The 23,126-nt window shown below is 38.9% G+C and overlaps 1 protein-coding gene across 1 annotated transcript; it reads left to right on the forward strand.

Annotated features, from left to right (window-relative positions):
* The first annotated feature begins 88 nt into the window (after positions 1–88).
* Positions 89–22,799, forward strand: rab1ba (zRAB1B, member RAS oncogene family a). The gene is made up of 6 exons (XM_042512621.2): positions 89–1,267; positions 8,575–8,647; positions 8,761–8,856; positions 12,518–12,613; positions 13,553–13,684; positions 15,774–22,799. Exons 1-6 carry the CDS (start codon positions 1,254–1,256, stop codon positions 15,966–15,968), a joined length of 606 nt encoding a protein of 201 aa, XP_042368555.1. The 5' UTR covers positions 89–1,253; the 3' UTR covers positions 15,969–22,799.
* Positions 22,800–23,126: the final 327 nt, after the last annotated feature.

Genomic DNA, 23,126 nt, shown 5'->3' on the forward strand with positions numbered 1-23,126 from the left:
AAAATTGAGCATGTTTATATTAAATGATGATCTTGATCTTATGATCTTGTATACTAAATTAAATGTAGGAGGTTGTAAGTCAAACTTTTGACTGATTGAGGTCAAAATAATTATAATAATGAGGTAGGTCAAAATTATATGATTCAAAGCTCACCATCTCATAATTTTTAACTGCCACTTATACTTTTGTGTCATTCTATGGTCTTCCATAGATATGTATGGAACCACAGATGCACTGTAAATAATAACCCATAGGTTGTCAGCGTTGACAATAGTATGACAGGATGAGCAAAACAACACATTTGATATGATAGTATACCATGTTCATTTATTTGTGATTTTAAATACTTCAGTGAATATGGCACATTTATATTGAGTCAACCTTTAATGAAAATTGTTCTCAGAGCGAGGGAAAAGTGGTTAGTGATTATCAGAATTATTTGTTTTAAATTATTTTACAGAATTATAATTTTTAAGCATTTTTTTCAGGTCATTTCTTGATTTATATTTATTTATTTCACTTTTTCTGGTTTTCTTTTTTTTGTTAAGTTTTTTTTGTTGTTGCAAACTTTCATGGAATTATTTGTATTTCTCACAGATCTCTTGCTAACCTCTGGGTCATCTCTTCTTTTGTTCCTCATTACCCACTTCTTCCCATGTTTTTGGAAAAAAAAGTCAATTTGCCCATTTTTCAAAGGGTTAAATCAATATTTTGATTGCATCTCCCATCTCTGATGAGCAACAGTATTGTGTGAAAGAATGAAAAGCCTGTCCCATATAGACATCTGTCACAAAGCCTGTTGAGTTAAATGATTCTAGAAAATAATAGCCCGGCCTATTAACTGAAGTTTTACTGTAGTTGTTTTTTGACATACTTTTTCTGATAAACTACAAATCCCAGCACCGCTCTAATTCTCGATTCATCCTGATTTCTGAGTAGTGACACGTCATCTTACGTCACTACCGCACCTGCGCAGCCATCTTGAGCCTGTAGCAAGCAACGGACACAGAAAGGCAGAAAATAGGAGTAAAATACAACAGCCTAACGTGTTGAAACAGGGATATGTCCGCTAGAATCAAAAACATATGAAAAAATAACGGTCGAAGACAGAGGAACGACCACTGGACAGTAACGGAGACGGTAAAACAGCCCTCTAAGTGCCTCGGATACCCGGACCTCCAAGTCATCTTTTTTGCCGGAGTAGGAAGGAAGAGTCGAGTCGCCGACAGAAAAACACAGCCAGAGTGAAACCATGAACCCCGAATAGTGAGTTTAACCTTACATTAAACACACTTAAGGCACCCATTGCTGTTTTCAGAGCGAATTCATGATATTATGTAGTGTATTTTATGGTGTAACGTTTAATGAATAATGCAGGCTAATTCCAGTGGCTTTTAATGTATTGTCACACATCAGCTAGCAGGCTCGTGAGCAGGGCGCGGACAGCTCCTTTAATCTGTCAGTCTCGCGAACGTGTTTTCTTTAAACGTCAGCTGACAGTGTAGCTCGTGCCTTACACCATGTCGGCTGTAGCACGCGACCTTTCAGGGGAAAAATGTACAGTCCGGTTTGCAAAACTGCAGTAAATATCGCTCCGAGGGAACGCTGCCATCGTTTGATACCGAAACTAGATTGGGAAACGTTAGCTTGAGAGTAACGTTACATGAAGTAACGGAGTAACGTGGCCGGAATGGCTGACCTGTAGCCTCAAATGACGAGCTAGCTTGTTTGTTTTCCACATACATATAGGTGTCGACTTTACAGGCACAGGTGCAAATAATAAAGTACATAATTCAGACGCTTGGTGTTCTCGGTGAGCCAGAAATACAACATATCAGGTTCTATTTTGGTCAATTTCAGCCTTTAGAAATGGCTTCCTGTTTACTGCCAGACTTATTAGCAGTGGCACAGTTGGCATTAAACTATATTTTTAACTACAGCTGATATGTTGAACTGGTTGGTGCCAAAGTAAAACATAGTTAACTCCCAGGTCTTGAATGCGGCTTTGTTTGTTAATTTGGCAAATGCAATGCCCACATTGTTTTCTCTCCCTTGCTCGGGGCTAAGGGCAGGGTGATAGGGCAGGTAGCAGATGTTTAACGGCAAACCCGCAGCCCTGAAACGAGATGAGACGCGCCTTCCTGTTACCGAATCTCTCGGACGTCTCGCGGTGTCACCGGCTGTCCGGGAGCTGACGGTAGAATCCTTCTGGAACCCTGTCTAACTAGCTTAGCCAAAACCTCCACACCCTTAGCAGACAATATTTAGTCCCCTGTGTGTTTACACATACTACTACTATAACCTTGTTTCTCCTTAGACATGCTTTAATGTTGTGTGCCTCTATACACTTCGGCATGGTAAGGGACTGTTCTCTACTTATCAGAGGAGGTGGGTGGCTTGGGTGTGACTGTTTTGTTGCACCTCTCCAAAGTCACAAATATTTTTCCCTGAGCCTCCCCTGAGTGACTTGGGGATAACGCAAAACCCCCTCCATCATAAATAAGTGGTTAGATTTAAACCTTTAGGGCACACTTTATTATTACACACACTTGTATTGCTCTGCGCACAAAATGCACTTTTCAAAATCAAGCTCTTAAAAAGGTCGTAAAAAAAGGTGTTTTTTTTTAACTAGCAGCAGTCCTAATTACAAATATCAAATATGAATAATTTTCAGATTTTTAACCCTTTAAATGCCAGGTTTTTTTCATGATGCCATTATGTTTTGAGATGAAAATAAAGACAAATAATTTTAATATATTTTGATTATACTGCATGTTAAGTAGTTTTTTTTTTTTACTATCACATTCCAGGATATGCCAGTGATTAGCAGCAACATTATTTTTGGTATATTATTGTTTTTTTTTTTTGTGCAGTGTCAAATACTCACACTCATACCTGTCTGTGCACAAAATGCACTTTTCAAAATCAGGTTATATAAAAAAATATATACATTTATATGATTTTCTACTGTCATTGGGTCATTTAAAAAAAATCTAAATTATTCCTAATCATAAATATAACATATTCAGGAATTAGCTAAATTTTAACCATGATGCCACTATGTTTTTAGTTAAAAAATTAAAATCACATGAAAATAGTTATTTTCAATAGACTACATGCTAAGTAGATTTTTTTGATTATCACAGCCTGGAATGATGTGCAGCAACATTGATTTTTATACATTATTGTTTTTTTGTGCAGTATCAAATATGCACACTCATACCACTCTGCATACAAAATGCAAAAACAGGCTATCAAATATATTATACATCAATATTATGTTCTACTTTAATTGAATTATTTTTTAAAATTAAAATGAGTCCTAATTATAATTAACAAATATTCATTAATTTTCTGAATTTTAACCCTTGAAATGACAAGTTTTTGTCATGATGTCACTATGCTTTTAGTGAAAAAAAGGATATGTGTATATATATATATATATGTGTGTGTGTGTGTGTGTGTGTGTGTGTGTGTGTGTATAATTTTGTTTTATTTTTTTTCAATATACTACATGCTAAGTAGATTTTATTTCGATGATCACAGCCTAGGATATGTCAAGGATTAGCAGCAACATTGATTGTGACAGTGCACCTAGTGAAAATTGCATTTATTTTCTCCATATGCCAAATATGGTAAAAAAGAAATTAAAGCCAAAATTATCAAAAACAAAGAAGAATAATGTTTAAGAATTAATATAATTTTTGAGCACTTTTTCCAAGTCATTTTTTTAAACGTAATTTTTCCCCCACTATTTTCAGGCTGAATGGCTTTTTGATCTTAGAAAATATTTTAGGACACAGGCTTCTTTCTTTAAATTAAAAAAATATTTTTTTGGGTAGAAAACCAGTTCATATTCCTCAAAGTAAGGTAACCTATCAGATAAAGTTTTTTTTTTTTTTTTTTTTAAATAAATCAAAAGCAAAACTCTGTCGTTGTTCTGGCACTCATTGAAAAGCTAACACTGCCCTACTTTACTGGCAGTAAAAGCAATTAAGGTTAAAACAATGACTGTTGTTAGCTGGCAGGTTCAGTTAAATAGTCTGCTTATCACTCAGATTAAGTATATTAATAAGATGGCCTATAAATAATAACTGGTTGAGCTGTCCTGGTGGCCCTCAGGTTCAGTCCACAGCAACACAAGCTGTCGCTCTGCAGAAATGTGAACTGGGTTTATTGCAACAGTGCTGTTGCATCCAGTGTTGGGGAGATATTGTCAGTTGATCGGGTGTCAGGCTGCGATCCACGACAGGTCTCAGTTTCCTATGACACAAGAATAGCAGGGGCATTGGGCAATTCTCTCCAGCTGTCTGTGCTGTGTGTCAAATGCATGTGATGTTGTTTTCCTCTCAGGGATTGGGTGGGGGATGTTTGGACATCATTTTGGGAACCTACTGGTAGTAGGAGTGAATATCGCACCTCAACAGAAAAACATAGACAACATATATATTCCCCTTAAAACTTGAGCAAATTGCAAAGATAATTACTTGAAATCTAGTTGAAATAAAAGAAATTAAAACATAAACAAAACAAAAAATTACAATTAAATGGATATTTTTCTTTGCTTTTAGAAATCTACCAATTTCTTGCCAAGTTGGTCATTGTCTCTTTTACCATTTTTTCAAAAGAAATCAAACTAATTTGTTAAGGTTTAAAGGCCATCTGTGCTGGAGGTCAGGTGTGGGCACTTGTCAAGTTTTAAATGATCCCCATCTCCAATCCCAGGGCTGGATTAACCTGCAGGAGGGCCCCAGGGCACAAGAATGTGCTAGGTCCCTGTTAACCATGCCATTCCCCCCACTCTCTGTGCCCACTAATTACTTTATTATTGACTCTATTATTGACCTGCAAACAAAACTTGGATTAAAAAAAATCAATAGTCAACGTCTCCTCACTAGCTTTTTATCTGGGGCTTATGGGGCAGGAGCCATTTGATGAAGAGGACCATGAGATGCTGTTGAAAGGTCCAGAAAAAGCTTTTAAGTGGACCTTAAACATACAATATGAAATTTTCTGCCATGAGGCGTCAAAAAAAATATTAACAAAAGATTGCCAGCGTCAACATGGCAGTCAATTTCTGCATCTCAATTACAGTTTCTTCAGTGTTCATCCTTCAGGAGTATTTTTCCCAGGAGACAAATTAGCTGCAGAGGTCTGTTCCTCTGCAAACAAACAGACAAGGTGATTAAAGATGCTGAAAACACTGAATAAAACAGTTCCACGTTAAAAGTCAGTGTTTCCCCAATACTGCTAGCAAGGCAGGGGACGGAGTTGAGCTCATGTTTGGTTCAAACATTTATTTAAAAACCATTAAGATCTAGAAATTTTTGACTTCTTTCTTGTAATGTCCTTTGCTGTCATGTTAGAATGATAAACGTCATGTGCTGCAGATTACATTAGCTGTTAGTAATCAATATTAATTCAGTGACTAACTTGATGACAGAACAAAATTAAGCTTGACTGTTGTCCTTAAAGTGTTCTCTGCAGCTGATGTGTGCACTCAGCCAGAGAGAGGAACCTCCACTCTGTAGCACCACTGTAAAATCACAAGCAGACTGAGTGTTTCTGTCGTTTCAGCAACTCCAACAGAGTGATACTTCTTTGTTAGTGAAATGATTAGCAGGTTGTCTGTTTAGGTGTCATATTTTCTCACTTCAGCTTTGATTTATATCAAATCAACCATCAGATATGATTATAAATGTAATTGGTTTTGAAGCAGGGCTGTCAGTATTTAGATTGAGTAGCTGGTGAAAAATAAGCTGTTATGTCATTCACAAACAAAGTGCCTTTGAAGTAGCATAAAACAGGGGACATCTAGTAAACTTGGTGCTTTGGGGTTGTATTCTATGTCTGTTATAGGAACTAGGGCTAGGAGATATGACTTAGTATTACTACTAAAGTAATACTGTGATATTTTAAGGTTATATCGCAATAGACGATATATATCTCTGTATTTTTTAAATGTCCTTTAAACTAATGGTGACTACTAAAATACAAAATTATTGAATAAACTGTGGTTACAATAAAGTTAAATCAAGTATAATAAAGCTGATTACACTACAGTTATAATAACATTTAATAAAATATGGCTGTAAGGAATTTCAAGTGCTTTTATTATGAAATATTGAAAAGAATTGTTATTATTAAAGAAATCAAAGTGGGACCCATGTTTGTTCTGTAGGACCTGGCTCATCTCAGGTCTAAGTGTCGATGTTTTTGTTGTTGACTTTAAGCTTCTGCTCAACATTTGGATGTTAGCAGACAGTTAATGTTACTACAGATACTGCAGCGCCTTTAACTGTGAGGATTCATTCACTGTGAGTGGGCAACAAACTAAAAGCTCTCCAGTTCAGATATTAATAGTATTTGCCAATCATAGTACTGCTCCATAGTAGCAAAATGTAACAATATAGTCACGGTTGGAGCTCTGCAAAAGCCTTGCTGATTGTGTGTGTCTGTAAGAGGCAGAGAGCCTTAGGAGAGAGTGAGAGAACCCCAACGCGGGTGGCTTATAAAAATGACATGACAATTTATACTTGATGTTCGCGACACAGTAATTTTATATGTCGCACGTGAAACAAGCAGCAATACCTCAGGTATATTCGATAAATCGCCCACCCCTAATCGCAACAAGTCATACAATAAGACCCATATCAATAATGAATATATCTACTTACAGGCGCTGAGTTTGTATCAAAGCCTGATTTATTACTTTGTGTCATAGAGCTCTGTTGATGTTCAGAAACTATTAAAAACACATCAGTGAGCTGCACTGTTGCTATGGGTTACCCAGTGTTACTCCATCTCGCACACACTGACCGGCAGCCACAAATACTACAGCACCAAATGTGGATCGATCCCTTCCCCAAGAAATGCACTTTTTCCTCCTATTTGAGTTAACGTTTGCCAAAAATACTACAGTGGCCAGTGGTTTTAGGAAATTGCTGGGGCTGCCCACTAACAGTCGATAAGTTAAATCACCGGTCTGGACATAACACTCAATTTGAAATTCTTTAAAAAGCCACTGTGACGTCACTCATTGATTTGTGGACTCCTGTTCTGAGGCCTCGATTTTGGCATTTTGGCCTTTGACAAGAGACATGAAATGAGAAAATCTCTTAAGCTTTTAACCACAGACCTTATTTCAGGCATCTAACATTGAAAAAACCATTGACATCAAGACAAGGAAACTTGAAATGCAAAAATGCTAACTCATGTTTGGGTTCTTGGACTCAATCCTGTACCACTGCATGACACAAGCTAATTAGAAAAGCCAGCTTGGTTGTGTCTCACATTTCCTGCTGCTTGGAGACTACTTAAAGATGAGAGCAAACAGCAGCTCCGGGGACGGAGTATTAAGGGGTGCATGATTTTTTTTTTAATCTGATGCAAACTCTGGATTCAGGATGCAGTGTTTCTGTAAGAGACAAAGTTAGGCAGGCAGTGCATGGGGAAAAAAATAATGAATAGTCAATCTTCATATTTAACAGCCATATCTGATTCAAATCTAAAAAAAAAAAAAAAGGAATTATATATTATATTTGTGAGCTGATTTTCAAGATTTTCCTTTGTGAACAATAGGCAGAGAGCAGCAGAGAGCCAAAGGCAGGGTATGAAAGTCACAACGTATTTAGAGACAAACTAACACATTGATAGTTTTGATCGTCACATGGGATTTGTTGTGTTTATGCTCAGAAAAGTTTATTCTTGTTCAGGTATCTCATCCCAGCGTGATCTGGGAGAAGAAGTGTGTCAGGAGAATGATTTCAGTCACTGTTTGACACAGTCAGCACACGACACAGCAGCTCTGTGATACTGTACATGCAGTTAGGGAATGTTAGGGACATTTTACACGCTTTGCATTCTTCATTTTTTGATCATTTTGGCGGTGTTTATGCATATGGAATAAATTTAATGGCAAGGTAGTGTATTTTTGTTTAATCTTAGAATTTCCAGCTCAGCTCCTAAAATATGGTGTTAATATTCATCTGGCATTTGAAGGCTTAAAATTCTGAAAATTAATCAGTATTTGATATTTATGATTAGGACTGATGTTGGATAGAAAAAATATACTCTGTGAAAGTAGAAATCATATTATTGTATAATATTTTTATAGCCTGATTTTGAAAAGCGCCTCTTGTGTTAATATTTGACACTGCACAAGAAAAAATAATGTGTAAAAATCAATATTGCTGCTAATCATTGACATATGTCAGGTAGTGATAATAAAAATAAAAGATAATCTACTTTGCATGTAGCATCTTGAAATTAATTAATTTCTTTTTTTTTTCATCTAAAAACATAGAGGCATCACGACTAAAGCCTGGCATTTAAAGGGTTAAAATTCTGAAAATGAATGAATATTTGATATATATGATTAGGACTGATGTTAGTAAAAAAAAAAAAAACTGAATGAAAGTTCAAAATAATATTAGTGTACATTATTTTTTTAAAGCTTGATTTTAAAAAAGGGCATTTTTGTACGCAGAGCAATATGAGTATGTGTAATTTTAAAGCAGGCACTAAGGGTTAAAAATGTGTTCCTGTTCTGAACTTTACTGTTTTTCTTTCAGTGACTATCTGTTCAAGCTCCTGCTCATCGGAGACTCTGGAGTGGGAAAGTCCTGTCTGCTGCTGCGCTTTGCTGTAAGCACTTCTGTCTCCCTCTCCAAAACATTTCTCCTCCATTTCTGTTCACCTCAAAAGTCTGTCCTCACTGTGCTGCTGGCCTGACCCACTCCTGTCCTCCCTCCCTGCAGGACGACACCTACACAGAGAGCTACATCAGCACCATCGGAGTGGACTTCAAGATCCGCACCATCGAGCTGGATGGCAAGACCATCAAACTGCAGATTGTGAGGACACACACACACACACACACACACACACACACACACACACGCTCAAACACACACAAACACAGAGCACCCTTTGTAACACTCACCTGAGCTAGGGCTTCGATCCAACCATTGTTATGAAAACACTGTGTGCAGTGTGTGCGCACATTTTGCATTCAGACAGAGCTGTAACTGGATCTTGTTGTAGTTAATGGAACAGACTGTGCCACCCCACAGACAGCCAGCTGATTAGGCTGACATACAGTAGCTCTGCTCATACATATACACACAGAATTACAAGCACACGGCACAGTCTCATTCTGTTTCTTTGTTTTTATGGATCACTGTTAACACACCACGACATAAATGGATTTCCGCTCAGTAAATCGCCTGAACTGTTAAGAACCTTGTAGGGCTTTTACTTGGTTCTTCTTTGTGTTTCCACTGTTTACAAACTAAAAAATGTAAATGTCATGAAAAAATTACACTCAGACCAACTACTGTATACTACGTCTAGAGATAAAACCATATCAAATTTTCACATCATGATTATCGTGACCAAAATTAATAATAGATATTATCGTGATATTGTTGAAATGTGCTGCGCTTTTTGCTTGGCATATACATTTGTTTCTGTAAATATAATTGAGATAATAATTTATTATGTTGAATGCAAACTTAAAGAAGAGGCCAGAGCAGAATCTGAAGTTGAAGTACTAAATATGTTGAACAGCTTATTACCACAGCCTCTGGTAAGCTGTGAGGCAGTGTATTTGTCTAGGGCTTTTATTGTGAAAGGTAAGAACGTAAGAAATGGAGCTACTGTGCTGTTGCTGTTGATGTGAGAAGCGAAAAGAGTTTGACGTCTTGGTTGAAACTGCGGGGCCTTCGTCTTAATGTCTCATAACCCTGAGAAGTATGCACGCAGCGTTAGCTACCAGCAGATCAGCGGCTGATGGTCTGTGATGGTTTACTGGATCAGCTGATGCGTCGTTAGTTAAACAGTGCTATAGAACTAGTGGCACGTGAGACGGCCAGGTTTCGCAGCACTGAGCAGGTGTGTGCAGTGTGTGTGACACACAGATGGCACTGGAGCAGAGCGCAGCAGAGCCATGCGCCCCCAAATGACACCAAAACGCATCTTCTCAGCATAGTATAATACATGACTATTTTGGCATGAATGTTTGTGGCGAATAAATTATTTACTCACATGTGACACTTGGCGTGTGTTAATTCTGGACCCTGCTGACAGTATCTACTGTGATTTCAAAGCATGGTAATCACACACAGTTATCATGATAACTAATTTTTTTTATGATATTACTAACTTTGATAATCATGATAACCAGTAACGGTAACATCCCTAACTATGTCACATTAAGGGTGGGCGATATATCTCTCACAGACACACACAGAGAGCAAGGCTTTTGCAGAGCTCCAGACTGTGACTATTTAGTCACATTTTTCCCCATGGAGCACTACTGCGGCTTGGAAATCTCTATGTTCTCTAAACTGAAGAGCTGTTAGTTTGTTACCAGCTCACAGCGGATAAATCCTCATACTGCTGTTACAGTTTCAGTCTGTTAACGCTAACATCCAGGTGTTGACTGGCTTCAAGTCCACGACAAAAACATAAACACTTCCGTCTTATTGCTGACACAATAGCGGAGGACATCGTGGGGTTAATAATTCAGTCAGAGTTGGCAATGAAAGACCTCCCTCATTAAGTGTGACTTGGTAATCTGGGTTTACTGTCACCGAACTGAGTTTAGTGAATCAGGTTGTGTTTGTGCTGTCAGATGACGTCCACGCGCTCATGCAGCAGCAGAGGAATGCTCACTTTAAATCACTGAGGGCTGAAAAAAGCTTCAAAAGAATCCAGCGTGTCCTTCACAGGCACAGAAATAGAGCTGATAGTGCTGTTAGAAGCACTTGGCCAGGGAGGCAGACTCACACTCATCTGCTCTACATCAAAGCATTTCCTTTTTCTTCTCCATAAATACTTAACATGAAATCCTGTTATATTATTAAATGATTTCTCAAATAAAAGGCAGTTTTCAATCATTGCTGAGTGTTGTGGCAGCAGCACCAGACAAAGGGCGCTAATAAAAACACTAAGGTGGGTGACATTAGCTGTGCTCTATTAGCTTGTAAATGAATGTGGTAATTTCAGCATAATGAGCATTTACACATCTCTAATTTCATCATTACAGCAGCAGAGTGGTGTGAGACGCACTACTCTGCTGCTCTTAGGTTTTCTTTTGTCTTTCTTCACTAATTATTCCATCTGATTCCATTTTTTTTCAATTGTTTTCACTGCTACACAGAAAAAAGTAAAAAGTAAAGCTTACTGTATAATAGAGATTAGGATCCAAACCTGGTTTTTAGTAAGGACCTGGTTCTGCTTTTTAAAAACTGGAAAATCAATAATGTTTGAGCTTATCGATATAGCTGTTGACCCCGTGGTCTTTACATCTCGAGTCCACTCAGGTCATTTAAATCTAATCATTGGTTCGTTTATATCAGTTGTCCAAAAAATTTTTCATTGCCGTTGAATTGCCAGTCAACGGGTATCAAACCAAGCGAAGAAGAAACCTGGTGGCCAGATGCTTGCGAGGCTTTGACCGTGTGTCTAAAGTTTGGTTACAATTACCAAAGCAAAAGATAAGGAGGAACCTCCATGGCCGAGCACATCAACACTGTGCATCACATTAATCCTAAATGCAGAACCTTCGGCTGTCTTCGGGTTGAAAAAACACCTTCAGCTCCGTCAGCTGCTGCACAGCCGGCACAGTCTTCATATTCATCCTGTCACAGCGACAGTGGGAAGCTCATCAAAACTTTGTAGCAAGTCCTGTCGGTTAACAATTGTAATCAAATGTTAGAGTTTGCATTAGTTAGCTAAATAAATGAGGTTTCATAAGGATTCATTGTGTTGTGATCAAGGTTGGGTCAGAAACAGTTTGTTCAAATGTAACATCAAGAAAAGAAACGTTGACTGAAAGTGACAGTAGATATTAACCAACACCTCAGTGTGAAAATGAAATAGTTTCTGGAGCTAACAAAACATTTTCTTCCATGTTTATTGAAGGCTGGAAATATGTTTGTTTTGTTCACAAACAGTCACTTGTTAAGCAATAAAAGAAAAAACAGTTCTTCAGATAAAGACTCAAATCGTTATGGAGTCTCGATAATGATATCAATATCAATGAAAATTACCGACCCCCATCTCCAACATTCAATCTAACGCTTCACGTGTATACAGTAGATCCATATCTCACAGCTTCATCCCTGACTGCCCCTCTGTGTTGAACAAACAATATATGAGATCTTTCATGTGTCTCACAGGTCTTGAGGAGGGCATCGTTATGACCTTTTAATACATTTACTTACATTCTTTTTTTTTTTAAGATTAGTTTTTGGCATTTTAGCCTTTATTAGATAGGACAGATCAATAGCGTGAAAGGGGGAGAAAGAGGGGAAGACATGCAGCAAAGGGCCTTGTGCGGGAGTCGACTCAGAGGCCGCTGCGGCAAGGACACTGCCTTCATTCATGGGGCACCTGCTATATCCACTCAGCCACCGTCACCCCATTTACCTACATTCTTTATGAAATTGCAGTGTGTTTTGTTGGTCTCTAATTGCTTCTCCCTTGCTCTCTTTTTTGTGTCTCTCTCAGTGGGACACTGCAGGGCAGGAGAGGTTTCGTACCATCACCTCCAGTTACTACCGCGGAGCCCACGGCATCATAGTTGTATATGATGTGACAGATCAGGTAGGTCAGCTCTGATAGCACTTTTTAGTTTTGTCACTTTGCTGAATTTAAGTTCAGTACTCAAAGTTTTTGGAGGTTCAGCACCAACCCTGCTCAACTTAAACTAGTGAGTGTGAGGTTGTTAATTGTTTGATTCTACACACAAGCACACATTTGGTTGGCAATAGTTCGTTTTATTCGAGGAAATGAAATAAAGAGACAATGTCAGCATGAAATATAGAGGCAATTAATAATCAGTGTACTCATTTGAATAAGATTTTGGCTCTTAGGAATCAACTAGAAATGAACAAACTTACTTACTTCACTTTATAAACAAATTTTCTTTTTAACCCTTAGGGCCCGCTTTAATATTACACACACTTGTATTGCTCTGCACACAAAATATGCTTTTCAAAATCAGGCTAAAAAATGTTAGACATTAATATTATTTTCTACTTTCATAGAGTACATTTTTTAACCAACATCAAACATTGCAGTTTGAATGGGTTTCAAAGGCACATTTTTTACACTTAACAGTCTGAATGCAACAGTTTAGTTTCCACAGTGTATTTTAGACTTATTGTTGCAGCTGAGCTGAAATTCACAGATTAAACAAAAATACACAATTTTGCCAAAATGTATGTCATATGCATGAACACAGCTGCAATGATTAAAAAAAATTCAGATTTCATAATTGGGACAAAATAAAACCGACATTTTTAAAGAGTTAAATCACTATCTTGACACTGTCTAGTAGTGAAATAGTGAACATTAGACCCATTAGAAAGTGGTAATTACTGCAGGGTGCTAGTATGGGATCTCATTCGATTGTGCAGCTGTTAACTACAGTTCCCTCTAACTGTATAAATATTACTGGCCAGTTGCTGATGTTAAAAACCTATAAAGTTATGTGCAGTCAGCTCCAGGGTTAGTCATGCTATTATTCTTGTCATGGTGCAGGAGTCCTATAACAATGTGAAGCAGTGGCTTCAGGAAATCGACCGCTACGCCAGCGAAAACGTCAACAAGCTCCTGGTAGGCAACAAGTGTGACCTGACCACTAAGAAGGTGGTGGACTACACAACAGCCAAGGTAAGACTGCTCTCTGTGCATCCAGCAATGGCTTGTTATTGGCTTCAATGAGGGAGGAACAGTTCTTCTGATGAGCCAGAAGGATAATTTGTTTTTTCTTTAAGTGTTATGAGATACGTCTTCCTAGTCAGTGTGTTACATAGAGATATCAGTTGGCACGTGTTCTGTTTGTAGAAGTACCACTACAGAAGCCAGGCAGTCTGCTGCTGTGGAATAGGGTTTACAGCAAAACTTATTTAAGCCACTTGAAAAAGGCTCACCTGAGAAAATCAATATAGATCTAAAATTTTTCCACCCCTTTACCTTGCTGTGAGACAGCCCTTTCTGTTGGTGGCACATTTTCTCATCCGTAAAACCTCAGTAAAGCGGACTGAATTACACCGCTGGTTAGCTGTTCAGATCAGAAAGTGCTGCTATGTGATCAGTCAGAAACAGAACTTCACTTCTCTACACATTTCCAACATGGTACACACTTGAGTTTTTATAGAGAGGAGATGAGGATGAGTATAGAGAGGTGGGATTTTCCATAACCTGGCAACCCAAAATGAATGCCTATGAGTAATAAACTCTATTCAAAACATAAACAAATGATGAGTAACAATCAAAACAGCCCTTGATCTATGCCTGACATAACGGGGCAGTCAAACCCAGAGAAATTACACAAGTAGCTAAATGTTTTTAAAAATCACAGTAGTATTAAACCTAAAACAAACGTGTGATTTCTTTAAAAAAAAAAAAATATGGGAAATTCCTAAATTTAAAAATTTAGGAAAAAAGAAAAAAGCTTGGGAAAAGCTAAATTTATTATTAGTAATTATAATTATTCATATAATATACACATATAAACATATTTAAAATTATGTTACAGGATAAATATGCATTTTAAAATTATCTTTACTATCTTTTTTATTTAATTAATTAATGTATTTATTTATTGCTTTCTACTAATGTCCAGGTAATTTATTTGTACCTTTTACCAATATCTGGCTCATTATTGGGCCATTTCCTCTTTCATTGCATTTTGCCTTCTTCCCATTAAAAAGAGAAGAAAAAAAAGAAGCCAATTTACTCAGGTTTCAAAGGGTTAACTGAGAATTAAATAAACTGGGGTAAAGTCACACAATTGTAGGATTTCTTTAGTTTCATGAATAACATACCCCTCGTTATTCAACTGGAAAGTGTTTCATTTCTGCAGTGTAACTGATTTAATTGTTGATATGCAGAAATTCTGCCTGTAAGTGTGGATGTGTTTACCATATTTACAGAATGTGAAACCTTTATTCAGATAGAGCAGGTGGACATAGCAACAGTAAACATGGCGCAATCTGTTTTATTGTTAGCTTTCTAACAACAGTATTCATGTAAGCAGCCAAACATGTTATCAACAGATGTATTTGTGCCGCACATGATCACATCATCAGTTCAATTTGAAGAAAATAAGAGCATCAAAATGATAAGCTTCCTTGAGATTCTTGTGGTCCATGTTACCCTGCCCATTGGTTTGTTAAGGCCCATCACATCAAGCCGACGGTGAGCTGCTGGTGAGCTGCCGTGGCACTTGTCGCTTCGGCGTGTCCTGCATTGTTGCTCCTTGTTGGCTTTTTTTCTGGCGATTCAGCATCTTGATGAAGGCAGTCACAATGATTGGCTGTTGAACTCAGCACACGAGAGGACAATAGGAAGTGATAAAGTAAACAAACAGCTTAAGTTTAGGGATTGAGGTGGAAACACAGTTGTTTTTCTTTAGTCATTGAGCTCTTTAGCCAAACTGTTTCCAGATGATTTGTGTTGAAACATTGCATTATGCTGTAAATGTGCTAAGTGGTAAACAAACGTCAAAGCTGTCTTCCAGTGTCCCTTTTTGAATAATGAATAAGTACAACTGCCGTCTGCTGAGGGTATTTCCCCTCGCAGGCGCAGAACGCACTTTCTGGTTGGCAGTTGGTTTAGTGTATTTGTGTGCAAATTTTGGGCTGAGACACGGTGACGTGAGGCGACACAGCAGGTGCTTTCGTCACTGCGCATTCTCCGATGTCAGGTCTGTATGTTCTGAGCGCAGTTTAACTCCAACTTTCTTCCATCTTTTCAGGAGTTCGCAGACTCTTTGGCCATCCCCTTCCTGGAGACAAGCGCCAAGAACGCCACCAACGTAGAGCAGGCTTTCATGACCATGGCGGCAGAGATCAAGAAGCGCATGGGCCCTGGGGCCACGGCCGGCGGAGACAAGCCCAACTTAAAAATTGAGAGCACCCCTGTCAGGCAGTCCGGAGGGGGCTGCTGTTAAAAGACCCCTTGCCTTCATCACCTCGACCATCACCTTCACCATCTCCACTGAAATCTCCCTCTCTCCTCCTTCTGTGTTCCCAACATCCTCTCTGCCACTCCCACACCTCACCATCCCTCCATAACAGCCTGTAACCCTCAACCACTCCCTGACCCCCCCTCCAGCAGCCCGCCCGGACAACCAGGGAGGGCTGGCCAGACAGAGGAGTAAACTGTAAGAGTGTTAAGATCAGAAAACTTTACAAGTGTTTGTTCACCCATCAAACAACCAGAGTGTGAGGGAGGGACAGAAAGAGACAGAGAGGCTACTTTTACTTTCTGCCAAGAGGACAGAAAGAAAACAGATATGGAGGAAGATTGGTATTGATTTAGAGTGGAATGGAGGCAGTTGAAGATTAGGTTTAGATACCAGTGAGCTCATCTCTTTCTACACACACACACAAACACACACACACACACACACACACACGCAAACACACGCAAACACACGCAAACACACTTTAGTGGGGTGGCAGAGGTTAAAGAGATTGCAGCCTTTTGGCCAAACCTGTCTCTCCTCAGGCTGTCTGTCTTTGCTGATCTCATCCTAGGGCCTCGCCCCAGTCCAAACTTTTCATTTATGGAATTTTTTTACCTGCACACACACACACACACACACACGCACACACACACAAACACACGTGCTACAGGGTGTCGAGTCACACACTGCAGACGCTCTGTGGACAGTAGGAAGTGTTTCTGAACGGTGTCTCATCATTGCCATTTATTGATGAAGAAGCAGGGAAAGCCCTTTCAGTGAGCCTCCCTCCATCTGTCCTCTTCATCAGCTAACACTTTAGATTTGTAACGGTGTGTTCAGACAGAATAAGGAGGATTTTCACGTTATTTCATTGAAATGAATTTGACCCCTAACAGCCAATGTACCAGAGCTGTGAGCAGTGACAGTTTTAGGTGGGAAAAAATGATGGAAACCAGAAAATTACACAATTTTACAAAATGTTTACATAATCTTTTTTAATCAAGTACCATCCCCATCAAATGACACACAGGATGCAATTAAGTATCTTCTTTTAACAGTATCCTGTTGCTGGTGGGCACAGAGGCCTTTTTTCCCCTCAAAATTTTATTTATTTTAATTTTACTTTTAAATGGTTGACTTTTAAATGAGTGCTGATCGCATTTTCTGTCTTCTTTAAAAGAAATACCAACTACAAGCACATGAGGACAACAGAGGCTGGCAAACAGCCAATGAAAATCAGAGTGGCATCACGCAGTCAGCCCCACTTGGCATCAGATTCACAGTCGGGGCACTTGACATTGTGAGTGTCGGGGTGTTCCCGACATTCCCCACATAGTGACCTGAGCCAAACACTATGAAAACACATTTTAAACGATTCCATCACCCACCCATCTTACATCGTGGAATGATAAATAACGGCAGTCTAGGATCGTTTATGTAGTGCATAAATTATATTAACCCTTTGAAACCTCAAAAGACATCACTGTTCTTGTCCTGTTTTCAGACACCTTTCACAAATATTTTAACCTTTGAACCTTGAGCTGATTGGTGTGATTTCTTTAAAAAACACGAGAAAAAGGCAATGAGCAACTTTGTAAGAAATGTTCTACAAATTGCAAAAAAAAAAAAAAATGTATTTTAAAAATTATTTTAGAAAAGCTGGGGAAACTATGGGGCAGGCTGTGTAAAAGCTATTGGTAATTGTCATAACTGCATATTTGAAATAATGTTACAGAATTATTATGGGTTTTAAGAACTAAGTCATTTAGGTCTTTTTATATATGGTCAGGTAATTCTCTCTTTTTCTTACTTTTTTAAAAAGTTATTTTCATGTAATTTCCTTATACTTCACTAATTTCTTGCAAGTTTCTTTGGATGTTTTAGTTGCTCACTGCCTTCTTTCCATTTTTTTGAAGCTCAGGTTTCAAAGGGTTAATTTCTCACTCACTCCGTACCTTTTAAAACCACACTCTTTTCTTTTGTGTCACCTTTAGCTGTAAGCTAGCTAGAAATGGACACACGGACACACTTTTTTAAAAAAATTTGTGACAGGTGAATTTGTATCTGTTTATGGCTACTGAAGCCTTTCCATTGATTTTATATGCAATTTTGCACGTGCTAAAATTCACCTCACGTTCTGTCTGAACACACATTAAGTGGCTGTACAGGGATGACAGAAGAAGTGTTGTGAGTTAGAATAATTGTCAAAGCATTTTGCATTCTCTCGAAACAAGCTAGTTTGCATAGTGACTACTTGTGAGAGCTAACTTCTTATCAGTTATGGTTAACAAGCTAGCTAGCTCGGCTGCTAGCTGTAAGTTAACAGTTTACGCAAGAGACACATTTTTATTGTTTTTAAAGCCTCTGTCTTTGACTCCTCAGCCCTCTGTTTCCTAAAAAGTAGGAATTACCAAGACAGTTTGCGAATGGCCAATGGCACAACTTCACAGGTCAAAATTCCCAGACATTAAACTACAGAAAAGCTTTGTGCTGATTTCCTTTGTGGCGATTCCACTAAAATAAATTGGTTTGGGCTTTAAAGGCTTCTCTCATTAACCAGGCCCCTCGTGTGAAGCTAAAATGAGATCACACATAGGAGAAAGATCTACAAAGACAGACTGTCGTTAGTTTTTCTGGAAGCATTAACTGAGAGGTTCTTTGACCAAGCTTCCTGCTCAACACCTGAGGTAGGAGAGGAGCACAGGCAGTTAACTCCGCATCCAGTCATAGAGCTGGGATGGAGGCGGTGGCTGTGAGAACTGCAATATATGGTGTTAGTTTTTTCTTTTTCAGTCTTCATTTCATGTCAAAAAAAAGAAAGCAATTTGAGGAAAAGCTGTAACATTGAGCTCCTGGAATGACACTAAATATCACAGTCCAAGGGCAGAAAACACTGATGAGGAAGCGTGAGAAACACACTCAGTTTGAGTGCTGAGAAACAGAAGTGATTGGCAATATTCTGCATTGATCTTACAATTACTGTTTTATTATTGTTGTGCTTTTATTGTTTTTTTGTTTTATCATTGATACTCCTGATAGAGGCGACTTGTACAATTAGCGTAAACTCTCATGTTCAGCGCGTGCCGGCTGTCATTCGGTTCTTGCTTGTGTGCAGATGAAGCTGAGGTGGAGATGTCAGTGTGGGTGTGTCTGTTGGCTGAGGGGGGTGGGCTCTTCCAAAAAGCTGCTGTTCCTTCCCTCAGATCGTCCAGTTAGGACACGTGATTCATGCCTGTCTTTTATGTCCTTGTGCATTTTGGGGGTCTTAATCTGATGCTTTAGCGTTCCAGTTTGTGCCACTTGTGTAGTTCTTCATTTTACTTTTGAGTCTTTCACAAGAATTATTATCATCTCAGTCGACATCAGATGAACTAGGCCTTTCACTTACTGTCCAGCAACGTCAAAAAAATGTGGTTTCAGGTGCTGTCAGAGGATCCAACAAGCACTTTTATGAAGTATATGAAGGCCTGTGCATTTTGCACGGAAAGTCCAGACCTATCTGTTATTGAGGACATGTCCATAATCCTGTGGACATAATCCCCTATCCTTAGGAGATTCTAGATGCGTCCTCAGAAACTTAATTAGATGTGTTTAATTTGTCCTTTCAGGATTTTATGATGTTGTGATTGCTACAGTTAAGGCAATTCTGCGTGACCTTGTAATTTTGTCCAGTCACCACAACTTTTAGTAAATTCAACCATTCACTGTAGTCTCCTGCAAGTCACCAAACTCACCACCTTGTTTTTGGCTGTAAAGATGCAGACGTGCGACGCACGTCTTGCGACGTCTCACATTTTCCTACAAAAATTACTGCCAAAAATCGTAGAAACTTTCCTTAATCGATTATTGGTAAAATTAACAATCGACTGATTAATCGTTATTAAAAAAAGACCCATAAAAACATTGCTTATTTCAAATAATACCAAATGTATTTTTTCTCTGTCAAAACTGCTGTGAAATCTGGAATTTAATACACCAAAACCAGAAAAGTCTGCAAAATTCTGAAGGGACTGATCAATGATCTGTCAAAGCTTTTCAAAGTTTGCTCATACTTGAGTGTCAAATTTCATTCTAGATGTCAGACTTATCTTTTCTCAAGTACCATCTTTTTCAAGAGCTTACACTGTCGTTATCGGTGGAATCATGTTTTTGTCAAAAAGGCGAAATTATTCTTTGATCAGAAATTGTCTGATCAAAGAATAATTTGAGTATTTGACCAAACGTTTGATGCCAACTCCTACTGTGGTTTTATACCTATTACTTATTACTTTAGACAAACTGGAGCGAGCGGTCGCTCAACGTGTGAACAGATTCCACCTTCTGTTTTAACCGAACACAGGCCGGTGGTCATTCACTGAACGGTTGGCATAGTAACAGCGAATTCAGCTATAGGTATTAGGTTGTTTCCATGCCCAGAGCTCTGAGCCGCTCTCTGCTTCTCGTAGCTGTGGTAGCTCTCAGCGGTATCTCCAGGGAAACTGAGAGGAATGTGAGTTAAAGAGCATCGCCCCGTCCATACAGAGGGGCCTCTACACTGAAGTGAAAATTCTGTGAGACCTCAGCAATCTGAGCCGCAACTTTTTACCCTGTTTTACAAAGAACTGGAAAATATGGAGACATGTTTGTATAAACATACTGTATTAAAGTAGCATTAGGGCCTTCTTCACGCTTTTATTTGCCTCGGTTATTGTGGTCTGCTGTACGCAGCAGGGAGATCCACGCTGAACAGAAGTTAATGGCATTCAATTCCAGACCTGTTTCATCACTTGTGTTGCATTTGTTGGCGTCTGGAGGTTCAGGGACTGACTGGTCTTTGGTTGCTGACCGGGTATGAACTCCCAACTCTCCCCTCCAGACAACCGTGTCACTGCAACCTGATGAATTCCTCGAGATCCTCCCTGACCGGCCCTTCCACTCAGAGCAGGGAGTCTAACCCAGGCTTTGGTTGCACTCCTGACTCTCTCTTGAGAAAAAACCTGTCAGGTACAACAGCAACCCAGGCGTCACAGTTCTCCTGAAAACTAAATCTAGAGGAGTTCATATTCTGCTGAGAACCACAGCCTTCTCTCTGTGAAGCCTCATGGCTGATTGATGCTCAGTTAGATTCTGTAGTGATCGGAGTGAAGCACTGATGTGACGTCAGTGACTCGTGATCACGTTGGCATCACTTGGAGAAAAGTGTATGTGTGTGTGTGTGTATGTGTGTCTGGCATCATTTTACACTGATGTATTTTTAGCCTTGTGTTTTTCAGCCCTGCTAAGCTAAACTGGAATGCTGTAGTTTGCTGTGCAGGACTGGAATCTGACTTAAAGGGGGAGGGAAGGAAACAGCAGTAAATGTGTGTGTATGTATGGTTGTACTTCGTACATAGTGAGGACCATTACATTTTAAGTACAGAGGTGAGGACATTTTTGGAATGTTGGGACATTTCTGCCACTCCTCACTTCTTTAAAGTTCTGCTTGAGCATTAAGACTTGTCTTTAAGGTTCAGGTCACAGTTTGGTTAGGTTAAGCGTTAGGACTGCCCCCTGTAAGTTGGAGGTTTGAATCATCAGTCAGAGACCCCTCACTTGACTGAGATAGCTTCAAGTTGAGCAGTCGTTTTTAATATATTTATAGTTTATTAACTAGTTAGTGTGCTTTGCAGTGTACTTCTGGCGACATTTTGGTCCCCAGACTTTCCTTTGGAGTAAGTGTCCTTGACTGTCATGTTACAATTTGGTAGAGACTGCAACGCACCATTCTGCCACTCTACCCTATAAAACTCTGAGATTTTGCTTAGAAGTAGAGGATTTACATTTCACAGCAACTTAATACAACACAATCTCTGGCTTTTGTTTGATATTAAATGTCAGTAAAAGACGTCGTGCATTTGCGTGTTAACAATATAACACATGAATGCTGTTGTCACACCTGATGTCCTTCTGAGCCTGTTCAAACTGTAAAACTTAATTTGGAAAAACAAAAGGAATTGTAAAATATTCGTATTTAACAGCAGAATCTGATTTGACTGACATGATTCTGAGTCAGGTGCAGCACGAGTAAGCATTGGGGTAAGGCGTTAAGTTGTGATGGGTAAGGTGAGGGTGAGGGTCCTCACACTGTCAGAAGTACAAGATTGTGTGTATGTGTAGAGCGGGGCAGGGCCGTGTGTAACATTCCCGAGCTTTTTGGACACATGTTGGCATCCTGGCATCACGCCAGTCTCACTGAGTAGATGCAGAACAAGCAATCATTTGAAACTCCACACTCAAGACACACACACACACACAAACAATATATACTGGATGTTTTGGGGTTTGATGACTGATTTCCTTTTTTTTAAATCTTTATTTCAACGAGTCTTGATATTCTACTGATTTTAATGTATTCATGGAATACTATACTGTGTTGTCTTGTCCATGGAAGTATGTGGGGACACTGAGTAGGGTAGGGAATCTGATCAGGGTGGGGTTAAACACATGAAGGGTGGGGCTTTTGCTTATGAATGTGATTCTGACGAAACAACACTTGACTTTTCTTCTTCAGTTCTTTTTTTTTTGTATTATTTGGGTGAAAGAGGGTATTTTCCATGTCATTTGCACACTCATCCATCGCTGTTCAATGGCTTATTAAAGGCACTCACTAGGTGTTGTTTGTTAATAAAAAGCACCGGGCAGGAGCTCGCCTGTCACTCACCTTCTGTCTTCTTTCTGTTTGGCTTGTTCACTTTGGTGCTGTCTCCCTGCTGAGTTTGATCATGTTTTTTTTTCTGTACATATTATAAATATATATATAATAAAATGATGAAAAGATCAACGTCAACACAAGAAGTGGTCTGGTATCGTTACTTAACAGTATCAATATCATGGGTTCTTGAACACTGACGTACTACACCAAGAGGATGGAGGAGGGGGATGAAGCTAATGTTCCATTTTCTAAAAAAGCAGTACAATGTGTTACACTATTTAAAAGTAAAAGTATCTGAAATATTTAAAATGAACCCACTTTTAACCGTAATATTTTAATAGAATGATAAAGCTATTTACGATTAAAAGTACAGATGTCTCACCAGAAAATGACTTTGGTAGAAGTGAAAATCAGCTTTTAGAGTATTAATTGAGTAAGGAAAGTTTTTAATCCACAATTCCCCTGTGAAA

Source organism: Plectropomus leopardus, chromosome 23 (genome assembly GCF_026936395.1).
Source record: "Plectropomus leopardus strain MGB_pleo_1.0 chromosome 23, ASM2693639v1, whole genome shotgun sequence".
Classification (NCBI taxonomy): domain Eukaryota; kingdom Metazoa; phylum Chordata; class Actinopteri; order Perciformes; family Serranidae; genus Plectropomus; species Plectropomus leopardus.

Excerpts from the sequence above, each read along its gene's own strand:
- rab1ba (XM_042512621.2), top strand. Across the intron at positions 12,614-13,552 it reads TATATGATGTGACAGATCAG|GAGTCCTATAACAATGTGAA; the intron begins GTAGGTCAGCTC and ends GTCATGGTGCAG. Across the intron at positions 13,685-15,773 it reads TGGACTACACAACAGCCAAG|GAGTTCGCAGACTCTTTGGC; the intron begins GTAAGACTGCTC and ends CCATCTTTTCAG.